The following is a 25,475-nucleotide window of genomic DNA, read 5'->3' as shown; positions in this document are numbered from 1 at the left end:
CCGAATACTTCCGTTTCAACCATTGACGTCACGCGCATACGTCATCATACATAGACGTTTTCAAGCGGAAGTTTCGCAGGAAATTTAAAATTGCACTTTATAAGTTAACCCGGCCGTATTGGCATGTGTTGCAATGTTAAGATTTCATCATTGATATATAAACTATCAGACTGTGTGGTCGGTAGTAGTGGGTTTCAGTAGGCCTTTAAACCTAAAGGATATGATGAAGAATACACCCAAAATTGGAACAAAAATGACTCTCGATCCCTTTCCTCTCAGTTCATAAGTCACAGCTCATCCTTGATATCAATCAAATTGGTTTTCACTGGTACGCACCCTGATGTCATCAAAGTTCAACACAGAGGGATGGTTTTCCAGATCGGAATAAATATTTGGAGTCAGGAGGCGGGCAATCTCCGGCCTCATGCGATGCTGAAAAGTGCAAAGAAAAGCAGTGGTCAAGCAGTGGACATGGAGCATGCAATGTACAGTAGCTCATTTTTTAAATGTATTCTAAATATTAAATGTGATCAAAAGTCAGCTTACAATAGAGCCTAAGGGAGCCACTTTGCCCTTAAAACATCTAAACACCTCCATTAAGGTTTTATATCCATGATGTAAGTATATATGTAATATAGTAACAGGCACATGTATAATAAAATGTATTATTTACATATTTTGATCATTTGAAGCATACGTGGCACATTATTTCAAGAACGCATCACGTTTGTTTTTGTTTTTTTCATCAACACAACTGATTACTGCTCACTGCAGCCTTCATGAGAGCCAACAAACATAATACAAGCTCACTTACTGTACAATGTCTGCTGTCATTCGGATACTGACTGATAAAATGTTGTTATGTTCCTGTTTGGATGAAGAATGAGTCATAATCCTCACAAAGAAAAGGGAGTTGGAGCCATGCGTCTTTTTGTGTCGTTCTCGCCCTTACCGGGTCTAAATTGGCTGTCAAAATGTACCAACTTTTTGGAATTTTCTATCCAGGTGTGAGGCATGATTTATGATCAACAATGAACTTCCAAGGAGCAGGGAAGCAAGGAAACCGCTGACCACTTGATGATGTAAACACAGCAACATAAACTGGTGATCACGTTGCCGCTATAAATAGTTTGTGTGTGTTAGCACTTATAATAATATCATTAAAACTTGGTTAATATTCAAGTCACGACATGTAAATGGAATATTGTAGGTGCTTTTTGGATGGTTATTTATTGGATTTTATTGGCGAAATAGTGGCCCTCTTATTGGCCCCGCTATAATCTAACTTTTATTTACGTTTATTTACAAATTAGAATGCATTAAAAAAATGTCTTTCATAATGATTGTAAACAATAGGCAAAATTCCAAAAAAGTGCAGTTCCTCTTTAATGTCTCTTTTTGAGACAAATAGTTTGTTCATATGGCCACTGTGGTTTCCGTTAAAACAGTAATTTATCCTGCGCAGACTCCACTTTGTTAAGTTCCACCTCAATGGAGGCAAATGAAGGAAATTTCACAAGTATCAACTGGAAGATGAGGAATAGGTAAGCATGCAATTAGGAATGGGCGATATGACCCAAATGTATATTACGATACACTTTATTTTGCAGCCTCCTGCGATAACGATATATATCACAGTATTTAATTTGTTTTGTAAATGATAATAAAACGGCTGACAAAGGCTTCTCACTTGGACACCGACGTATACAGTAACTTATTGCGTAATTTGTAGTTGTATTATGTCTCAAAAATAAAAATCTACTTTCTAATTTACTGTTAATATCTGGTTACTTTCTTTTGTGCCATGGTTCAATCTACACTTCTGTTAAAATACAAATCCCAAAACCAGTGAAGTTGGCACGCTGTGTAAATCCTAAATAAAAACAGAATACAATGATTTACAAATCCTTTTCAACTTATATTCAATTGAATAGACTGCAAAGACAAGATATTTAACGTCCGAACTGGAAAACTTAATTTTTTGCAAATATTAGCACATTTTGAATTTGATGCCTCCAACATGTTTCAAATAAGCTGGCACAAGTGGCAAAAAAGACTGACAAAGTTGAGGAATGCTCATCAAACACTTATTTGGAACATCCCACAGGTGGACAGGCTAATTGGGAACAGGTGGGTGCCCTGATTTGGTATAAAAGCAGCTCCCATGAAATATTCAGTCATTCACAAACAAGGATGGGGCGAGGGTCACCACTTTGTGAACAAATGCGTGAGCAAATTGTCAAACAGTTTAAGAACAACATTTCTCAACCAGCTATTGCAAAGAATTTAGGGATTTCACCATCCACGGTCCGTAATATCATCAAAAGTTTCAGAGAATCTGGAAAAATCACTGCACGTAAGCAATATTATTACGGACCTTTAGATCCCTCATTCAAATATTGGAGGATGTAGAAATTATTTAGCATAATGACCTCACTTGCAGAGAAGTGGTCTGCACCAAATTAAAAAAATCCCGTCAAGCACATGAATTTGTACATTTTACAGTCTGTTTTAAAGAATAGCATGTTTAGCTATTCCTTGTCCTACTGCATCAAAAAGCGACATCAGTGGGTAAAGGATATCACCACATGGGCTCAGGAACACTTCAGAAAACCACTGTCAGTAACTACAGTTCGTCGCTACATCTGTGAGTGCATGCTAGAACTCTACTCTGCAAAGCGAAAGCCAATTATCAACAACACCCAGAAACTCTGCCGGCTTCGCTGGGTCCGAGCTCATCTAAGATGGACTGATGCAAAATTTCTGTGGTGTGACGAGTCCACATTTGAAATTGTTTTGGAAAATGTGGACGTTGTGTCCTCCGGAACAAAGAGAAAAATAACCGTCCGGACTGTCATAGGCGCAAAGTTCAAAAGCCAGCATCTGTGATGGTATGGTGGTGTATTAGTGCCCAAGACATGGGTAACTTACACATCTGTGAAGGCTCCATTGATGCTGAAAGGTACATACAGGTTTTGGAGCAACATATGTTGCCATCCAAGCAACGTTACCATGGACGCCCCTGCTTATTTCAGCAAGACAATGCCAAGCCACGTGTTACATCAACGTGGCTTCATAGTAAAAGAGTGCGGGTACTAGACTGACCTGCCTGTAGTCCAGACCTGTCTCCCATTGAAAAGGTGTGGCGCATTATGAAGCCTAAAATACCACAATGGAGACCCCGGACTGTTGAACAACTTAAGTTGTACATCAAGCAAGAATGGGAAAGAATTCCACCTGAGAAGTTTAAAAAATGTGTCTCCTCAGTTCCCAAATGTTTACTGAGTGTTGTTAAAAGGAAAGGCCATGTAACACAGTGGTGAACATGCCCTTTCCCAACTACTTTGGCACGTGTTGCAGCCATGAAATTCTAAGTTCATTATTATTTGCCAAAAAAAAAATAAAGTTTATGAGTTTGAACATCAAATATCTTGTCTTTGTAGTGTATTCAACTGAATATGGGTTGAAAAGGATTCGCAAATCATTGTATTCCGTTTATATTTACATCTAACACAATTTGACAATTTGCTCACGCATTTGTTCACCCATGCCTTGGGCACTAATACACCCCCATACCATCACAGATGCTGGCTTTTCAACTTGGATGGTTCTTTTCCTCTTTGGTCCGGAGGACACGACGTCCACAGTTTCCAAAAACAATTTGAAATGTGGACTCGTCAGACCACAGAACACTTTTCCACTTTGTATCAGTCCATCTTGGATGAGCTCAGGCCCAGCGAAGCCGACGGCGTTTATGGGTGTTGTTGATAAACGGTTTTCGCCTTGCATAGGAGAGTTTTAATTTGCACTTACAGATGTAGCGACCAACTGTAGTTACTGATAGTGGGTTTCTGAAGTGTTCCTGAGCCCATGTGGTGATATCCTTTACACACTGATGTTGCTTGTAATGCAGTACAGCCTGAGGGATCGAAGGTCACGGGCTTAGCTGCTTACGTGCAGTGGTTTCTCCAGATTCTCTGAACCCTTTGATGATATTACGGACCGTAGATGGTGAAATCCCTAAATTCCTTGCAACAGCTGGTTGAGAAAGGTTTTTCTTAAACTGTTCAACAATTTGCTCACGCATTTGTTGACAAAGTGGTGACCCTCGCCCCATCCTTGTTTGTGAATGACTGAGCATTTCATGGAATCTACTTTTATACCTAATCATGGCACCCACCTGTTCCTAATTTGCCTGTTCACCTGTGGGATGTTCCAAATAAGTGTTTGATGAGCATTCCTCAACTTTATCAGTATTTATTGCCACCTTTCCCAACTTCTTTATCACGTGTTGCTGGCATCAAATTCTAAAGTTAATGATTATTTGCAAAAAAAAAACGTTTATCAGTTTGAACATCAAATATGTTGTCTTTGTAGCATATTCAACTGAATATGGGTTGAAAATGATTTGCAAATCATTGTATTTCGTTTATATTTACATCTAACACAATTTCCCAACTCATATGGAAACGGGGTTTGTATATAATTTATATCGAATATCGTCTATGTTGCGTAACTCTACATGCAACACATGAAGCCAAAAAGAGTTGGAGACAAGAATTCATGCTAACGGCTATGCCAGCTTATATGTAAAGTGCATCAAATGCCAACCTGTTGGTTGAGTCGGACAAAAGGTAGTCCCATCCCCACCAGTCTCTCAAACATGGACACCCCCATTTTGTAGTTCTTCTCCAGGTCATATACTGTGGAAGTGGGACGCAGCTGTGGAAAGAATAATCACACATTTTTTACAATGCTGGTTTACTTTGTCTACGACAGGGGTCGGCAACCCAAAATGTTGAAAGAGCCTTATTGGACCAAAAATACAAAAACAAATCTGTCTGGAGCCGCAAAAAATTAAAAGCCATATTACATACAGATAATGTGTCATAAGATATAACTTGAATTAATATGACTTAAAGGAAACTAAATGACCTCAAATATAGCTACAAATGAGGCATAATTATGCAATATGTACATATAGCTAGCCTAAATAGCATGTTAGCATCGATTAGCTCGCAGTCATGCAGTGACCAAATATGTCTGATTAGCACTCCACACAAGTCAATAACATCAACAAAACTCACCTTTGTGGATTCATGCACAACGTTAAAAGTTTGGTGGACAACATGAGACAGAAAAAGAAGTGACATAAAACACGTCCTAGAAAGTCGCAGAAAGATATACATGTAAACAAACTAAGGTGAGTTCAAGGACTGCAAAAATTAGTAGGACAAAACAGCGCTCGCCAAATACTCGAAACAGTGAAGCATGTTTAATATAAACAGTGTGCTTTATAATAATTAGGGAGCTTTGTGTCATGTTTGTCCTCCTACAGAAACCATATTAAAACAAAAAAAATTTTTTTTTCCCCTCAACTTTTGCCATTTTTCATACATTTTTGAAAAAGCTCCAGAGAGCCACTAGGGCGGCGCTAAAAAGCCGCATGCGGCTCTAGAGCCGCGGGTTGCCGACCCCTGGTCTACGACATGACCTGTTCGTATGCGTATAGCAGTCTTTTCTTTTTTTTAATAATCCTTGTGTATTTCAGTGCTAAGATGCATAAGTATATGGCATATAGCTTTGGGATAGATTTGACTTAGTTTGCTTTGTTTACCCAGAATTTGGTCAAAATGAGAAGGTCGTAGGGAGCATCAACACGACGAACGCCTGATACAGTGACATAGTTAAAGCTTGTGGGAGAAAGAGAGAGAACGCCCATTGTGGTTAGCTACATTTCCCACCAAAGGTGTGATGACTGAACAGCAGGACTAAAGTAAACTAGCTTAATTACTATGTTTCCAACAGAATGAGAGGGGGGGGGGGGGATGCAGTGCAATGGTATATATCGTAAGGGACAAGCGGTATATATACCAAATAAAGCTTTTTGTCCATTCACATTACCAAGTCGTTCTCAGGTCCCGGACAAGGATGACCAGGCCAGCAATATAGAACAATTGCAATAAGAAACGTGTTTAACCGTAAGTTTTATCATAAGACTTTCTGTTAAAGTTAAGCCAATTCCATTTTTTGTGGTTCCATTTATTTTAAAAAAAGTATCAAAAAGTATTGAAATACATTAACGATATACATTTTGGTGCCACAATATTGGTGTCGGTACAACAGTGTCCCAATTCCTAGGGAAGATAACAAAGCTCAACCCCTGACGGGCAGTAGCAAGCTACATGAAGCTAAACTACGTAGCTTAACTACATTTTCCAGTAGAAAATGGATGGATGTATGGATATATACATACACTTTATACTAGAGATGTCCGATAATGGCTTTTTTGCCGATATCCGATATTCCGATATTGTCCAACTCTTAATTACCGATTCCGATATTAACTGATATATACATTATTATGCCTAATTTTGTTGTGATGCCCCGCTGGATGCATTAAACAAGGTTTTCCAAAATAAATCAACTCAAGTTATGGAAAAAAAATGCCAACATGGCACTGTCATATTTATTATTGAAGTCACAAAGTGCATTATTCTTTTTTAACATGCCTCAAAACAGCAGCTAGGAATTTGGGACATGCTCTCCCTGAGAGAGCATGGAGAGGTTGAGGTGGGCGGGGTTTAGAGGATAGGGGGGTGTATATTGTAGCGTCCCGGAAGAGTTTGTGCTGCAAGGGGTTCTGGGTATTTGTTCTGTTACGGTGCGGATGTTCTCCCGAAATGTGTTTGTCATTCTTGTTTGGTGTGGGTTCACAGTGTGGCGCATATTTGTAACAGTGTTAAAGTTGTTTATACGGCCACCCTCAGTGTGACCTGTACGGCTATTGACCAAGTATGCCTTGCATTCACTTGTCTGTGTGAAAAGCCGTAGATATTATGTGATTGGACCGGCACGCAAAGGCAGTGCCTTTAAAGTTCATTGGCGCTCTGTACTTCTCCCTGCGTCCGTGTACACAGCGGCGTTTTAAAAAGTCATACATTTTACTTTTTGAAACCGATACCGATCATTTCCGATATCACATTTTAAAGCATTTATCGGCCGATAATATCGGCAGTCCAATATTATTATTTATACATTTATAAATAATTGGTTATTGTTTAAGTAAAAGTATATTAATATACTACTACAAAAAGTGTTATTAATAATAATGATAATAGTAATAATAACAATAAAAATATAATAGTAATAAGGTAATAACTGTAGTGTGCTACAGAAACAAAATACAAATAACCATTAAAATATTTGAAAAAAATATAATAAATGCATGTCTGGTCAGCTAATACTCACAGTACTTTCTTTCTTTTGTGCGTTTTGTCATTACAACTATACACAGGTTGAATTGTAGCTCTAAGCAGAATTGTATTTTTTTCATTTTTTGACTGTGTGACCCCTCACCTGCTGGTGGTCTCCGATGAGGATGAGATGCTGGCATGCTTGACTGAGTGTCGTGATGATGTGGGCCTCCAGAACTTCTGCAGCCTCTTCCACAATCACCACTCTCGGGCGCACATCCTGCAGAACCTTGCGGAACTTGGACGCCCCTGTCGTGGTCATGCCGATTACCTGAAGGAGAGGTTATGGGTGAGTTTGTTGATAAATCCTGAACCAATTCGCAGTACACACACATCGCACAACACAACAGCAATAGAAACAATGTAGAAATGCGGAAAGGTGCAAACTGCTGAGTTCATTGTAGGGGATATTAGAGAAAATCCAACGCGCATGATTTCCACACTGTTATAGTTCAGCTAACGGCCATGTGGATGTTTTTTTTTTACCCTTGCGTTTCTATTTCTCCATATTTGTTGCATCTTTGCTGTTCTTGCTCGATTATAAAATATGTCAATCAGCATGTGGTCTAGCTGGGAAGTAGAGCAGCATTTTTTATACATTCTTAATATTCAATGTTTTATTGTTCATAGTTGATTTTGTAAATCCCACATTCTGTATGGTCATGTACATTCTGAGTGTCTTAATCAGTAAAAAACAAAATGTAATTCCGCTTTTTGAGATGGTCTGTTATAACGTTTTTAGTATCAGTCATTATTGTGAGAGTTGTTGTACCATCTTGTGATCAGCTTTCATCCTTTCTGACAGAATATTAGCATTCTTTTCATTAATGCACATCAAGCTCCACTTTTTAAAGTGTTCATAAAAAGGGATCCAGGCCCATAACGCAAATTACATATTTTGGCCAGCGTGTAGTGCTTGCTGCTTTACCTGCCTCTCTGTATGACCCGTGTCACGTGCTAACAATTTTTTTCCCAATGAAAAATTAAGTTCACAAAATTCAATTGCAACAAATACAGTCATATAAAAAAGCTTCTGTAATAAAAACACAAAATAACCTCCATACAATGTTCCCTTTTTATTAAAGGGGAACATTATCACCAGACCTATGTAAGCGTCAATATATACCTTGATGTTGCAGATAAAAGACCATATGTTTTTTTAACCGATTTCCGAACTCTAAATGGGTGAATTTTGGCGAATTAAACGCCTTTCTATTATTCGCTCTCGGAGCGATGACGTCACAACGTGGCGTCACATCGGGAAGCAATCCGCCATTTTCTCAAACACAGAGTCAAATCAGCTCTGTTATTTTCCGTTTTTGCGACTGTTTTCCGTACCTTGGAGACATCATGCCTCGTCGGTGTGTTGTCGGAGGGTGTAACAACACGAACAGGGACGGATTCAAGTTGCACCAGTGGCCCAAAGATGCGAAAGTGGCAAGAAATTGGACGTTTGTTCCGCACACTTTACCGACGAAAGCTATGCTACGACAGAGATGGCAAGAATGTGTGGATATCCTGCGACACTCAAAGCAGATGCATTTCCAACTGGACTGGACAGATCAGCTTTCAGGAAGAGAGCGGATGAGGGTATGTCTGCAGAATATATTAATTGATGAAAACTGGGCTGTCTGCACTCTCAAAGTGCATGTTGTTGCCAAATGTATTTCATATGCTGTAAACCTAGTTCATAGTTGTTAGTTTCCTTTAATGCCAAACAAACACATACCAATCGTTGGTTAGAAGGCGATCGCCGAATTCGTCCTCGCTTTCTCCCGTGTCGCTGGCTGTTGTGTCGTTTTCGTCGGTTTCGCTTGCATACGGTTCAAACCGATTTGGCTCAATAGCTTCAGTTTCTTCTTCAATTTCGTTTTCGCTACCTGCCTCCACACTACAACCATCCGTTTCAATACATGCGTAATCTGTTGAATCGCTTAAGCCGCTGAAATCCGAGTCTGAATCCGAGCTAATGTCGCTATACCTTGCTGTTCTATGCGCCATGTTTGTTTGTATTGGCATCATTGTGTGACGTCACAGGAAAATGGACGGGTGTATATAACGATGGTTAAAATCAGGCACTTTGAAGCTTTTTTTAGGGATATTGCGTGATGGGTAAAATTTTGAAAAAAACTTCGAAAAATAAAATAAGCCACTGGGAACTGATTTTTAATGGTTTTAACCATTCTGAAATTGTGATAATGTTCCCCTTTAAGGGAGATACCTGAGAGTTCCATCATGGCCATATATGTACCTTGGCACGCTGCAGGATGAAGCGGGTCTGCTCATGTTTCAATTCGTTGTATCTGTCCACCGCCTGCTGGTATTCATCTTCCAACGGTACAGTGCTGGTACGGATATTAGCTCTGTAGCGCACCACCCACAGCCTGGAGACATATGGGGAAACCTGTTACTTAGCAGTTTGTCATGCAATGTCCTGTAGTTAGTAAAAATGGGTATTATAATTTTTTATTTCAATGATATCCCCCAATCCAAACCCTCCAGGGGCTTTGGGATTATTCACAGAAAAAAATAGGGTACTCTTTTTTTTAAAAAAATATACACAACCAATACTCAGCTAGGTATTCTCTTTTTAAATACCAATATAAATGATAGATTTATTGGAGGTGACATGTTATTTATCTTAGAAGTAAACTATCACATGTGTTCATTTGAAGGGGAGCTGCTGTTTTTTCTCCGGTATATTTTGGGTAAGCACTCCCTTTATCTCGGGATAGCTTGGCTCCAAGTTCCAAATTTGCAGCGTCACGTCCCGCCTACCTCACTTTCTCGGACTCCATCTGCTCCAACGTTTCACCCTCTGTTCTTGCTCGCCTTTATAACCAGCAGTTCATCCTCCGTATTTTCAGCTTCAAAAAGATAAGGTTGTGAATCCTCATTTGTCCAAACATGGCTATATCCGTTGCCAGCTATCAAGTCTGCCATGATTTAGAACAGACTTGCTTTTGTTTCCGGAAGTAGGAACACACATTTGTTGCCGTAGGTCGGAAATATGTTGCTATGGGAACGGAAATAAATGCGCTAAGGAAAGATATTTCAGTAATGCATAAGATGACCAAAATATGTTCAATATTGCATTTATTACATAGTTATTAAAGGCCTACTGAAACCCACTACTACTGACCACGCAGTCTGATAGTTTATACATCAATGATGAAATCTTAACATTGCAACACATGCCAATACGGCCGGGTTAGCTTACTAAAGTGCAATTTTAAATTTTGCGCTAAATATCCTGCTGAAAACATCTCGGTATGATGACGCCGGCACGTGACGTCACGGATTGTAGAGGACATTTTGGGACAGCATGGTGGCCAGCTATTAAGTCATCTGTTTTCATCGCAAAATTCCACAGTATTCTGGACATCTGTGTTGGTGAATCTTTTGCAATTTGTTCAATGAACAATGGAGACAGCAAAGAAGAAAGCTGTAGGTGGGAAGCGGTGTATTGCGGGCGGCTGCAGCAACACAAACACGGCCGGTGTTTCATTGTTTACATTCCCGAGAGATGACAGTCAAGCTTTACCATTGGTTTTTGGAGAACTGGGACAACAGAGACTCTTACCAGGAGGACCAGACGCGGTACCGTGAGTACGCATGCAGCTGCGGCTTCCAAACATTTGATCGCTTGCCCGTACGTGCGTGCCGCTACAGTATGTGCATGTCACGTACATAACTTTGGGGAAATATATGTGCTGTATGAACTTTGGGGAGGTGAACGGTACTTTGGGCTGTGGGATTGAGTGTGTTGTCCAGGTGTTTGAGTTGTATTGGCGGGTTATATGGACGGGATGGGGGAGGTGTTTGTTATGCGGTATTAATTTGTGGCATTTTAAATATAAGCCTGGTTGTGTTGTGGCTAATAGAGTATATATATGTCTTGTGTTTATTTACTGTTTTAGTCATTCCCAGCTGAATATCAGGTCCCACCCGCCTCTCACAGCATCTTCCCTATCTGAATCGCATCCCACTGCCCTCTAGTCCTTCACTCTCACTTTCCTCATCCACGAATCTTTCATCCTCGCTCAAATTAATGGGGAAATTGTCGCTTTCTCGGTCCGAATCGTTCTCGCTGCTGGTGGCCATGATTGTAAACAATGTGCAGATGTGAGGAGCTCCACAACCTGTGACGTCACGCTACTCGTCTGCTACTTCCGGCACAGGCAAGGCTTTTTTATCAGCGATCAAAAGTTGCGAACTTTATCGTCGATGTTCTCTACTAAATCCTTTCAGCAAAAATATGGCAATATCGCGAAATGATCAAGTATGACACATAGAATGGACCTGCTATCCCCGTTTGAATAAGAAAATCGTATTTCAGTAGGCCTTTAACAGGTCTGTTACTACACAAGTTTGTCTCTCATAATGATTGTGAACGATAGGAAAAAACAAGTTCCCCTTCAAACTGATAATGAATGCATAAACATGACGAGACTCAAACGGGTTGAGAGATTTGTCTGTCTTGGCTCTATTAGGTAAGAAGCCCCTTTTGGGATCATTTTTCCCACCAATTTGTGGATTTATTCATACACCTTGGGAATAGACTTCCTCCGATGGCCTTGTATGAGAGGATGGAACATTTGTTCAACAATTTTAAAGAGATGGGGTTAAATGCTGAGATGCTGCCAAAAGGTATAGAAGGTAAGGTTGTATTTTTGCCTCATTCCTGTGAGAATCCTGCAAGTGACTGAAGCGTTAAGGCGTGGAACTATTCAGGACCTGCTGCAACGTGCTCAAACAACCACCAAGCAGATAATACTGTATCATCTCTTTTTCATTCGAATTTATCAGGTCGATAGTGCATTCTTCACACAGTTTTCTCTTTAAGTGAGGGATGGGGCAAAAACAGACACAGACCCTTCGTATGTGTTCATCAAAACTGAGTATCAAGAAATTGTTAAGCTCTTGCCATCGGGTCTCATTAGGTTGCAGCTGTACTTAATGCAGTGGGTAAGGGGGTGTACTGTACATGCAAACTGACCGATAAAGTCTCCATCGATCCTGCATACTGAGGGCCCAAATGTGCAGAATGTTCGTTTCCTCCTCTTCGCTCATAGCTTCTGACTTGGAAAGCTCTCTCTTGATTTTGTTAATCATTTTACGCTTCTGTTGCCCTTGATACTGTGGAAAAGAGGACAGAGGACACACAAACACACAACAACTCAGACCCTCAGTTCGGTTACGGAGACAACGGGACGCCCAAAGCCAGTCACTCCAAATATGGTCAAGTAGGGTGACAGCGGGTGAGAGCATAACTCTGCAAACAACTTGCTGTTGTGTTTGATATTTTTACATTTGTATGACATACACAAAAAAATTTTTAAAACAAGTTTTTACGACAGTGTCAGTTTGACCCTGGAACAGATTAATTTCAGTGTTTCCCACACTATATTGCCAAAAGTTTTTAGCCACCTGTCTTGACTCACATATGAACTTGAAGTGCCATCCCATTCCTAACCCATAGGGTTCAATATGATGTCAGTCCACCTCTTGCAGCTATTACAGCTTCAACTCTTCTGGGAAGGCTGTCCACAAGGTTGCAGAGTGTGTTTATAGGAATTTTCCACCATTCTTCCAAAAGTGCATTGGTGAGGTCACACACTGATGTTGGTCGAGAAGACCTGGCTCTCAGTCTCCGTTCTAATTCATCCCAAAGGTGTTCTATCGGGTTCAGGTCAGGACTCTGTGCAGGCCAGTCAAGTTCATCCGTACCAGACTCTGTCATCTGTGTCTTTATGGACCTTGCTTTGTGCACTGGTGCTCAGTCATGTTGGAAGAGGAAGTGGCCCGCTCTAAACTGTTCCCACAAGGTTGGTTGTCCAAAATGTTTTGGTATCCTGGAGCATTCAAAGTTCCTATTACTGGAACTAAGGGGCCAAGCCCAACTCCTGAAAAACAACCCCACGCCATAATTCCTCCTCCACCAAATTTTACACTCAGCACAACGCAGTCCGAAAGGCAACCTCCAAACCCAGACTCGTCCATCAGATTGCCAGATGGAAAAGTGTGATTCATCACTCCAGAGAAGGCGTCTCCACTGCTCTGAGTCCAGCGGCGACGTGCTTTACACCACTGCATCCGACGCTTTGCATTGGACTTGGTGATGTATGGCTTAGACACAGCTGCTCGGCCATGGAAACCCATTCCATGAAGCTCTCTGCATACTGTACATGGGCTAATTGGAAGGTCACATGAAGTTTGGAGCTTTGTAGCTACTGCTTGTGCAGAAAGTCGGCGACCTCTTTGCACTATGCACTTCAGCATCCGCTGAGCCCTCTCTGTCAGTTTACGTGGCCTACCATGGCTGGGTTGCTGTTGTTCCCAAACTCTTCCATTTTCTTATAATAAAGCCAACAGTTGACTTTGGAATATTTCAGAGCGGGGAAATTTCACGATTTGTTGCACAGATGGCATCCTATGAACTCACTGAGCTCCTGAGAGCGGCCCATTCTTTCACAAATGTTTGTAGAAACAGTCTCCATGCCTAAGTGCTTGATTTTATACACCTGTGGCCGGGCCAAGTGATTAGGACACCGGATTCGGATCATTTGGATGGGTGGCCAAATACCTTCGGCAATATAGTGTATATGTTGCAGTGGGTTGGCAGGGGACACATAGATGATGTTGTCGTCTAATCTGCATGAATGGCCAATATTGCATGTGCATGTAATTCCAATGGACGCTCTCAGAAAGATTGAGTAAAAACATGAAAAACAAAACCTGTTTAGAAATACAAGGAACTTTTTTGTGTTGCTTCTTGTGTTTTTTTGTTTTGTTTTTGTTTTATGTCGCTAAGTTGGCAACACTAATGCCTCCTGCTGCAGTTTCTTATTCTCTGGCAGGCAAGTTGCGAATGAAGCAGAGTTACGATGCCATCTACTGTTGTAACGACAAGTTGCATGCGCAGACACAGACATCCAAATGTAATGTAGAATGTATATCACTTTACATTACTTCCTCTGGGAAAATTTGTTTTGAAATTGGAATGATTTGTAATTTAAACACCAGAATGTGTTCAGCTTTGGAGTGCCCATTATTGTGTACCAGAAATAAATAGCTTACCTTCCATTCTTCCTCAGACTGCTCAGGCTTTCTTTGGTCCTCTTTCAGGTTCATAGCCAACATCGATTCCTGCATGAAGCCACTGTGGCACTGCCAGTATGCCATGTTTCTTCTGAATTTGAGGTCAGTGTTGTCGTCAACGATGCGATCGGCCTGGATCATTTCGGCCTCCTCTACGATATGGAGGAGGTCCTGCTGCCATGGCACCATTTCGTCATCTGTTGCTGCACCTAAGACTGGATTCACATAGCTGCTTTTTAAAGGGGAACATTATCACCAGACCTATGTAAGCGTCAATATATACCTTGATGTTGCAGAAAAAAGACCATATATTTTTTTAACCGATTTCCGAACTCTAAATGGGTGAATTTTGGCGAATTAAACGCCTTTCTAATATTCGCTCTCGGAGCGATGACGTCACAATGTGACGTCGCATCAGGAAGCAATCCGCCATTGTCTCAAACACCGAGTCAAATCAGCTCTGTTATTTTCCGTTTTTTCGACTGTTTTCCGTACCTTGGAGACATCATGCCTCGTCGGTGTGTTGTCGGAGGGTGTAACAACACCAACAGGGACGGATTCAAGTTGCACCAGTGGCCCAAAGATGCGAAAGTGGCAAGAAATTGGACGTTTGTTCCGCACACTTTACCGACGAAAGCTATGCTACGACAGAGATGGCAAGAATGTGTGGATATCCTGCGACACTCAAAGCAGATGCATTTCCAACGATAAAGTCAAAGAAATCTGCCGCCAGACCCCCATTGAATCTGCCGGAGTGTGTGAGCAATTCAGGGACAAAGGACCTCGGTAGCACGGCAAGCAATGGCGGCAGTTTGTTCCCGCAGACGAGCGAGCTAAACCCCCTGGATGTCTTGGCTCACACCGTCCCGAAGATGATCAAGAGAAGAATATCGACCCTAGCTTCCCTGGCCTGCTGACATGAGGGTATGTCTACAGAATATGTTAATTGATGCAAATTGGGCTGTCTGCACTCTCAAAGTGCATGTTGTTGCCAAATGTATTTCATATGCTGTAAACCTAGTTCATAGTTGTGAGTTTCCTTTAATGCCAAACAAACACATACCAATCGTTGGTTAGAAGGCGATCGCCGAATTCGTCCTCGCTTTCTCCCGTGTCGCTGGCTGTTGTGTCGTTTTCGTCGGTTTCGCTTGCACACGGTTCAAACCGATATGGCTCAATAGCTTCAGTTTCCTCTTTAATTTCGTTTTCGCTACCTGCCTCCACACTACAACCATCCGTTTCAATACATGCGTAATCTGTTGAATCGCTTAAGCTGCTGAAATCCGAGTCTGAATCCGAGCTAATGTCGCTATGGCTTGCTGTTCTTTCCGCCATGTTTTTTTGTGTTGGCTTCACTATGTGACGTCACAGGAAAATGGACGGGTGTATATAACGATGGTTAAAATCAGGCACTTTGAAGCTTTTTTTAGGGATATTGCGTGATGGGTAAAATTTTGAAAAAAACTTCGAAAAATATAATAAGGCACTGGGAACTGATTTTTAATGGTTTTAACAATTCTGAAATTGTGATAATGTTCCCCTTTAATGACGTTCTTACAGTACACTAATGTGTGTCCCCACAGCATACAGTTTTTGAGGACAAACCATGAGCAAAATCTTTCTCACTTATCGCTCCACTTTTGAGAGAATAAGCGCGATATAGATTTTGTGACATATCCCCATTTCCTGCTGTGACAGCATTGCAACAATATATTGTAGATCAGGGGTGTCAAACGTACGGCCCTCGGGCCGGATCAAGCCCGCGAACAGGTTTTATCCGGCCCGCGTGATGAGTTTGCTAAGTATAAAAATGAGCTGCTTTTTTTTTTTTTAATGAAAAGAACTGCTGTTCTAAATGTGTCCACTGGATGTCACAATAGCAATTCTGTTAGGCAACCAAAATGGTTTATACCGGGGCCAAGCAAGAAGTACACAGTAAAGGGGGACTGTGACTCTGACCCATATGAAACTTAAAACCTGCCGTTTTATATCTTCTGCTTCGAACACATCGTCAGACTATAAAAATGGGACCCATTACCTCCCTGCTTGGCACTCAGCATCAAGGGTTGGAATTGGGGGTTAAATCACCAAAAAAGTATTCCCGGGCGTGGCACTGCTGCTGCCCACTGCTCCCCTTACCTCCCAGGGGGTGAACAAGGGGATGGGTCAAATGCAGAGGACAAATTTCACCACACCTAGTGTGTGTGACAATCATTGGTACTTTAACTTTTAACTTAATTTGGCACTCTCATTGCCCCAAAATGTATCTGTCAAACACGAGGTAAGTGAACTTAACTCTTTTTGAATAGTTTTTACCTCCGTTTCTTACGGTGTGTTGAGTTAGCTCTGGATTGATATGTGGACATGACCAAGGAGGTATTTGATACCTGGAAGAGTTTACATGTTGTGTTTTTGTTCAATCCCAGAAAGACTGTGACTTAAAGTTTAAACCTGGCTTTGTAGATGCACTGAGACGAAGTCTAAGCTCATTGTGTTTTTGAAACCGCACCAATTTGTTTAGGATTTTCAACAAATTTGAAGTGTTTTGTCCAGAGGGTTGTTTGTGATTTCTACGTTTTCAGAATGTGCTTGTTCTATTTTTGGCCAGAGTAAAACGAAGAAAACAACCTGAAGTTGTCTTTATTTTTACGTTATCATGCCATGATTTTACCATTCCGGCCCACTTGGGAATAGATTTTCCTCCATGTGGCCCCTGAGCTAAAATGAGTGTGACACCCCTGCTGTAGGTTCTGGCATTTTATAACTCACGTCCATCTCCATTTGTGTCCTCTGTCTCCATCTGCAGGATGCCAGGGGAGTGCAAGCCCAACCACTCCAGTATCACACTTGACTTGGGATTCCTTTTCTGGTAACCCTGTATTGAAAGAAATACATGTAAATATCCGACGGTATATCGACGTTGGATATACAGCATAAATGTTTCAATAATATACTCACAAGGTGTTGGTGCAGACTGTCCCAGTGGTTTTGGGAAATGACGTTCTCAAGGATAGAGTCAGCCAGGATACCGTTCAGAGAGCACTGGAGTCTCCTGTTTTGATGTTGGATCGTTGTATTTAGTTCATCCATCTTTGAGTGGATCTGTTCCCACGAACGGAGTGATTAGATGGTGATTTAAAAAGCTTCAGAGGATTCACTCAAAGACCCATGCTCACATCGCGGAATGCATTGCGCAGGTACAAAGGCATTTCGCTCGACGGCCCACGGGTCAACTCTCTCAAATTGAAACTCTTTAGAAGCTCGCTGTTGCTGCGGCCGCCCACACGCACGATGCCCTTTGGAAGAAATGTAAGGATCCCTTTTGTGCAAAGGTAAAGAAAAACTAATAAGCATACCTGACACTGTTGGCTTTCACAAAAACTACTGGTTTAAAATGATTGCTTACCCTCAAGGAATTGGTCCAAGGCATGGTTAGTAAAACACACCACCAGCATCTGCGAATCATTCCAATGTTCTCGATTGTCCAGAAGAGCATGCGCTATCTTTAGACCAACATGAGTTTTTCCTTGAAAAACAAATACAGATATGGGAAAGGAAAATTTTTTTTTTTTCACAGGGTTTTCCTTTTCAAAACAAACTTAATCCAATCCTCTAGTACAAGGGTGTCAAACGTAAGGCCCGAGGACAGGTTTTATCCGGCCCGCGGGATGAGTTTGCTAAGTATAAAAATGAGCCGAAATTTTTGAATGAAAGAAACTGCTGTTATAAATGTGTCAACTTGATGTCGCAATAGCAATTCTTTGTATCTTTGTAGATGATGCTACATATGTAAAAAAATAAATAAATAAATAAACCACATGTTAGTGCACCAGTCAAGGAAAATGAGCAAACTACAAAAATAACATCCAGTATTTTTTTTTATCTTGATAGATTGACAATTAACACCAATGAGTTGACTGATTATCACATAATGTATTCAGAAAATATAAATAACGACAAATAAAGATAGACTATTAACCGCAACATGTAAGCGGGAAAAAACCCAACAACATTATAATTTGTACATTTTCATAATGTGCTTGTTCTATTTTTAAACAAAAAAAACAATCTGAAGTTGTCTTTATTTTTAAGTTACCGTGCCGTGATTTTACCAGTCAGGCCCACTTGGGAGTAGATGTTTCTCCATGTGGCCCCCGAACTAAAATTAGTTTGACACCCCTGTTTTAGATCAAAATAGTTTTAATACACTGATTCATTTAAAGTGGAAACAAATACTGGTATTAATGCATGATATTTTTACAGCATTTTTGGGGGAGCTGACCGTTTTCACCCTGAGAACCGAATATCAAGAGACTGGTAGGGACCTTTCATTTTGATATGTACGAGCAAAAGCTTGTCAGTTTGTCTTTACCAGTGCCAGGGGGTCCTTGTATGATGGCCAGCTCCTTAGTGAGGGCGAGTCGGAGGGCTTGCATCTGAGACTCATCCAAGCCCAGCACCTCCTGCCTGGGCCAGGCTTCTTCCTTCAGGATGTGAAAGGGTAGCACTCGCAACTTGTGTAGAGTGATAGATTTCAGGTTATAAAGGTCGTTTTCTTGCAAATACGCCGGTGGATGCACGTCTGTATTACACTCCACGATATACCTGTAAGAGAAAGGATGACTATATTGAGGAACCAAAGCCATATTGATAATAATAACAGTTTAGAGGATTAAATCCTCGATGTAAATTATGTTTATTGTCACTTGCAATATAACAGCAAAACAAAAAACATTTAAATCGTTCAATGCAGCTAATTTAACGCTTGCTATTTATTGAAACTGTCATTCTACTAACAGTACCCCCATCCTTGGATCTTCGCAGCAAGGAAGCAGTCATGATGATGATGACATTTCGGACTTGCGATAATAAGCTTTCTAAATGTATGATAGTTGAACAATTTATTTTCCATGATTTAGTTTTATTTAAAAAAGAATAAATCGAATTAAGTTAAACTTTGATTTAAAAAAATAAAAATAATAATTCACTTAATAAAAAAGTTTGAAAAAAAAAGTTTGCGCTTTTCCTTTCGCTCTGTATCATCCAAAGTTTAACATTTTTGAAATTCTTTCTGGGACCCCAGTTTAGCCAGGGGTGAACTTGATCCACTTTTTCTGTACAATTGCAATAAACTGTAAATGATCATTTGAATTATTACAGTATAATACTTATAATAATAATAATAATAATAATAATAATAATAATAATAATAATAATAATAATAATAATAATAATAAAATACAATATTACAATTTTATAATATATTATATTACATTTATTTTTACCCAATTTGTCCAATTAATTATTACTGTCATCTGATATATTATATTCCTTAACGCGCTTATGCCTGCGCTTGATTATCACAAAGAATTATCATATTGATCCTGTATAAACGCTGATTAATCTCCCAATTTATTTTGACCCCACATGCTCATTTACCTTAACCGTGAATGGGTACCTTATAGACGCTGTGGGTCTTTTTATACTGTCAGTGATCAGGTCATTGTAATCACCAGTGACAGTTATTATTGTGGTTATGGTATGAGTTTATTTCGAACATGCATACAATTTCCAGTTTCTCTTGTCGGCATATTCGAAAAGGAGTAGTAAGAAGTAGAGTTTATTTAATCCTACCATTGTTCTAGTTCATTGCAATTGCTAACACTTTTGTTCACCTTCCTGTTAAAGGGTACTGTAAATGTTAAAGTCCCAACGGTCGTCACACACACACCGTGGCTACAAATGTAGCTTACCACCACCAGGTGTGAATGTGGATTGAATGAACGAGGGATTCTCCCTTCTCTGTGAAGCGCTTTGAGTGTTTAGAAAAGCGTATATAAATCTAATCCATTATTATTATTATTATACAAATGTTTTAGGTTAAATTTTTTCTCTGAGGTTGTATTTCTCCTCTTTTGTTCAGAAGAAGTTGTACGTTCTTGGGTAGTAGGTTATAGTTTGCTTTGTGCATACTTTAGCTGTTTGTAAATTCAGTATACAGTATCTTGGAATTTCCACCCATCCATCCATTTCTACCGCTTATTCAATATTTTCAATTCAATAAATAAACGGTTTGAGCATTCTCTATATCAAACATTCTGTATTATTCTAACTGATCTTTTTTGTAACACGGTTAGTGTACTTTTATAGTTATTTGCCCATATTTCTGCACAATAACACAGATATAGTAACACTATGGAGCAGTAGAGAATATGAAGTGATTTTTGGTCAAGTACATATTTAGCTTCATTCATTATTTACGTATTTCTTGCCACTTCATGTTGTATATTTTTTCCATGAGATTTCCACTTCATTGTATCATCAATCATTACACATAGAAATTTGCTTTCACTTACTCTTTCAATTTTTATTCTGTCTATTTGTATTTGTGTTTGACTTTCTCTTCTACTGTTACCGAATATCATTGTTTGACTGAGGTTTAAAGGGGAACATTATCACAATTTCAGAATTGTTAAAACCATTAAAATCAGTTCCCAGTGGCTTATTATATTTTTCAAAGTTTTTTTCAAAATTTTACCCATCACGCAATATCCCTAAAAAAAGATTCAAAGTGCCTGATTTTAACCACCCGTCCATTTTCCTGTGACGTCACATAGTGAAGCCAACACAAACAAACATGGCGGAAAGAACAGCAAGCTATAGCGACATTAGCTCGGATTCAGAATCGGATTTCAGCGGCTTAAGCGATTCAACAGATTACGAATGTATTGAAACGAACGGTTGTAGTGTGGAGGCAGGTAGCGAAAACGAAATTGAAGAAGAAACTGAAGCTATTGAGCCATTTCGGTTTGAACCGTATGCAAGCGAAACCGACGAAAACGACACAACAGCCAGCGACACGGGAGAAAGCGAGGACGAATTCGGCGATCGCCTTCTAACCAACGATTGGTATGTGTTTGTTTGGCATTAAAGGAAACTAACAACTATGAACTAGGTTTACAGCATATGAAATACATTTGGCAACAACATGCACTTTGAGAGTGCAGACAGCCCAATTTTCATCAATAAATATATTCTGTAGACATACCCTCATCCGCGCTCTTTTCCTGAAAGCTGATCTGTCCAGTTTTGGAGTTGATGTCAGCAGGCCAGGGAAGCTAGGGTCGATAGGGGGTTTAGCTCGCTCGTCTGCGGGAACAAACTGCCGCCATTGCTTGCCGTGCTACCGAGGCCCTTTGTCCCTGAATTGCTCACACACTCCGGCAGATTCAATGGGGGTCTGGCGGCAGATTTCTTTGACTTTATCGTTGGAAATGCATCTGCTTTGAGCGTCGCAGGATATCCACACATTCTTGCCATCTCTGTCGTAGCATAGCTTTCGTCGGTAAAGTGTGCGGAACAAACGTCCAATTTCTTGCCACTTTCGCATCTTTGGGCCACTGGTGCAACTTGAATCCGTCCCTGTTCGTGTTGTTACACCCTCCGACAACACACCGACGAGGCATGATGTCTCCAAGGTACGGAAAACAGTCGAAAAAACGGAAAATAACAGAGCTGATTTGACTCGGTGTTTGAGAAAATAGCGGATTGCTTCCCGATGTGACGCCACGTTGTGACGTCATCGCTCCGAGAGCGAATATTAGAAAGGCGTTTAATTCGCCAAAATTCACCCATTTAGAGTTCGGAAATCGGTTAAAAAAATATATGGTCTTTTTTCTGCAACATCAAGGTATATATTGACGCTTACATAGGTCTGGTGATAATGTTCCCCTTTAAGGACAGTCTGTTTTTATCAAACCAGTCAGTGCAAAAATGAGTAAGGAGACTCCGACTGGTGTGCTCGCTGGCAAATTTCACTCCAAAATACACCCTCACACGAGTTTAGATATTGTTGCCAAGTTTTGAGCAAATAATACACGAGTACTATCATAAATACAACTTCTATTTTACGTTGTATTTTGCATTTCTCAACGAACTACAGTATGCAGAGTATCGTAATAAATCGTAGTATCGTATCATAACGTGGCTTAAGTATCATGATACGTTTCGTATGGTGAAGTCCCTGCCAATACCCAGCACTATGACACAAGATGTCGTTATCCAACCAATGAATACTATATTGCATGAGGAGAAATAATACCAGAACGTTCAAAGTAAATTGTTCCTACCTCTGAAAGGGCATGTCGTTCTCATCTTGTTCTTGCAGGCCCTCTAGAACATGACGATAAGCCTCGAAGTAGGCGGGGGTCTCAACCATCACAAACACCTGGTCTTTCTGGAGGACCACAAAAGCTTTAGTTCCTTGTCTGTTTCACCGCAAGTCCTTTCCGTACTAGAAGACAAGTTTTTTAATCTCTAACAAACGTAGTCAGTAGATTCTAATTTTTAAAACAAAAAAAACATTTTTAAATATACAATCTTTATGGTCAGGAAAACAATTTTAATCTGTTTCAGAAGAGTCAAATTATTGACATTCATCAAGCATGAGATCCTATCCAAGGAGATTGCTGACAAAAAAATAGGTTAAGAAGTGTTCAAAAGTGTATGCTGTTGGGAAACTTTGTGCAATGGTCCAAATCTTCTGTCATCAATATAATTTATCAGTTGTGACCGCCGTCACATCGGTAGGTTGTGAGTTCAAACCCCGGCCGAGTCACACCAAAGACTATAAAAATGGGACCCATTACCTCCCTGCTTGGCACTCAGCATCAATGGTTGGAATTAGGGGTTAAATCCCCCAAAAAGATTCCCGGGCGCGGCCACCGCTGCTGCCCACTGCTCCCCTCACCTCCCAGGAGGTAAACAAGGGGATGGGTGAAATGCAGAGGACAAATTTCACCACACCTAGTGTGTGTGTGACAATCATTGGTACTTTAACTTAACTTAATGGATACTAAGCGCCATTTAGCCTTTCTCAAAGAAAAAATGCCCTATGCTTGTGTTGTTTTCGGCTGTACGAATCGTTCAAATCGCAAAAAAGGATCAATGTTTCTTTAGAGTTCAATCAATCAAAGTTTACCTATATATATATATATATATATATATATATATATATATATATATATATATATATATATATATATATATATATATATATATATATAATTTTTTTTTTTTTTTTTTTTTTTTTTGCTCATATCTGCTTTTTGCAGGATGATTTAAGCCTATTTTGTACTCCAGTAGTTCGCGTGCTGCTTGCTGCTTAGATTCATTGACCACCACTGGTTTTAACTTCCGGGAAAAGGTCACGCGTTGAAATCCAAGCAATATACTGTACAGTCGTCCCTCACCACGTAGCACTTGGGGCGGTATAGCTCAGTTGGTAGAGTGGCCGTGCCAGCAACTTGAGGGTTGCAGGTTTGATCCCCGCTTCTGCCATCCTAGTCACTGCCGTTGTGTCCTTGGGCAAGACACTTTACCCACCTGCTCCCAGTGCCACCCACACTGGTTTAAATGTAACTTAGATATTGGGTTTCACTATGTAAAGCGCTTTGAGTTACTAGAGAAAAAGCGCTATATGAATATAATTCACTTCACTTCAAATTATGCAGTGTTACAACATTGCAATTTTTTTTTTTAAAGCATATTTTCTAGGCCTCACCTGCCATCATGGAAAGAAAAAAAATGTAAAAAGAAAAAAAAAAAATTAATTGTTATATGTATCCAGTGATTATACTATAAAGTTATTTTCCATTTAACTTCACCAGTTTTAAATTATTTTTATTCAAAATCGCTGAATTTTCACATTTGCCATTCAAATACTGAGGAGAGACGGTGCGTTGAACAGCAGCCAGTTGAGGCACGTCACTCAGTGCCGCAACATGGATTGCGCAATGACTCGGCTAACTGCTGCCCTGCTGTGCAGTGAGACTGTATTGCTATATGAACTATATTATACATTTCCATAGTTTAGTTAGCTGAGGTATAGAATGTACAGTGTATTTTGTCAACTATTGTATGTGTGTAAAGTATTGTGCTGAGCGATCATAAAACGGCTGCAAAAGACGCACTGGCTGAGGCTCGCCTCCTGCACCCCCGCCGTAGAATTGTTATATCAACTAAAGCCCACACTTAAACTTTCCACGTGCAAGATTGAATCTATTTAAAAAAAATATTTTATAAGAAGCCAAAAAGTGCAAAAACAATAATGTTGGTGTTGGAGGAGTTGTGAATGACTGCAGGGACACAACATTAGATACACCTGCAGACTGCAGGTGTACCTAATTCACAACTCCTCCAACACGAACATTATTGTTTTTGCACTTTTTGGCTTCTTATTAAATAACTTTTGTAACCTATTTTCATGGGCTTTCCTCTTTGTGATGTTAAGTTCCTGTTATGCGCTGTTATACAGTATATGCCTTGAGCTCTTATTTTGAAGGCGCTAAGAGCGGAAGTTATGTCACGTTGCGGAGGTTTTTGAAAGAAGGTAAATAAAGTGGTCCTCATGTAAACTGGAGCCTCCGTGTTTGTTATTTTGTAGTTTCATACAGTATAGGCGACATTTATAAACCCTCGGTTACACTTTTTTAAATAGATTCAATCTTGCACGTGGAAAGTTTAAGTGAGGGCTTTAGTTGCGGCGCATGGACTTAATTTCTAAGTAAAGGTAAGATCATAATAACCTTTTTTTTATTAAATGTGCTTTTTTGTGTGCTACAGTTTGTATGTGTAAAGTTAAAGTTAAGTTAAAGTACCAATGATTGTCACACACACACTAGGTGTAATGAAATCTGTCCTCTGCATTTGACCCATCCCCTGGTTCACCCCCTGGGAGGTGAGGGGAGCAGTGGGCAGCAGCGGTGCAGCGCCTGGGAATCATTTTTGGTGATTTAACCCCCAATTGCAACCCTTGATGCTGAGTGCCAAGCAGGGAAGAATGCTGGTATGAGCTTTTAAACATAACTCATTAACTGCTGCCAATCAAATGGTGAATAAGATACTCTTTAGGGTTCATATGTTTGTAAATCTGACTGTGATGAAGTCAGTGCCTCACCAGCCATCAACCTCACCGCACGTCACTGTAATTCATGTTTAGAGGGCTTTAGTTACGTGGAAAAAACATATTTAGAAGGCCGTAAACTGTTTTTTATGCTCAAACTATGACACTAGTTGATTTGTTAATTGTAATCCTAATTTGTATTCCACAGTCTGGCC

General features: G+C 40.1%; 1 protein-coding gene across 2 annotated transcripts in view; it reads right to left on the bottom strand.

Moving 5' to 3' along the window:
* znfx1 (zinc finger, NFX1-type containing 1) overlaps positions 1-25,475 on the bottom strand; it is a 48,666-nt gene that overhangs the window by 5,686 nt on the left and 17,505 nt on the right. For both annotated transcript variants that reach the window (XM_061939699.2, XM_061939706.2), the window contains exons 7-18: positions 22,487-22,593; positions 18,730-18,962; positions 17,764-17,883; positions 17,534-17,676; positions 17,316-17,459; positions 17,127-17,232; positions 14,337-14,572; positions 12,256-12,395; positions 9,508-9,640; positions 7,360-7,527; positions 4,612-4,722; positions 337-432 (exon numbers count right to left, since the gene is read on the bottom strand). In XM_061939699.2, coding sequence (XP_061795683.1) covers positions 337-432; positions 4,612-4,722; positions 7,360-7,527; positions 9,508-9,640; positions 12,256-12,395; positions 14,337-14,572; positions 17,127-17,232; positions 17,316-17,459; positions 17,534-17,676; positions 17,764-17,883; positions 18,730-18,962; positions 22,487-22,593 — 1,737 coding nt within the window. The remainder of the gene's footprint in view (positions 1-336; positions 433-4,611; positions 4,723-7,359; positions 7,528-9,507; positions 9,641-12,255; positions 12,396-14,336; positions 14,573-17,126; positions 17,233-17,315; positions 17,460-17,533; positions 17,677-17,763; positions 17,884-18,729; positions 18,963-22,486; positions 22,594-25,475) is intronic.

This window comes from Nerophis lumbriciformis, linkage group LG03 (genome assembly GCF_033978685.3).
Source record: "Nerophis lumbriciformis linkage group LG03, RoL_Nlum_v2.1, whole genome shotgun sequence".
In the NCBI taxonomy this organism is placed as follows: Eukaryota; Metazoa; Chordata; class Actinopteri; order Syngnathiformes; family Syngnathidae; genus Nerophis; species Nerophis lumbriciformis.
This window is presented reverse-complemented; position numbering and strand designations above follow the sequence as displayed.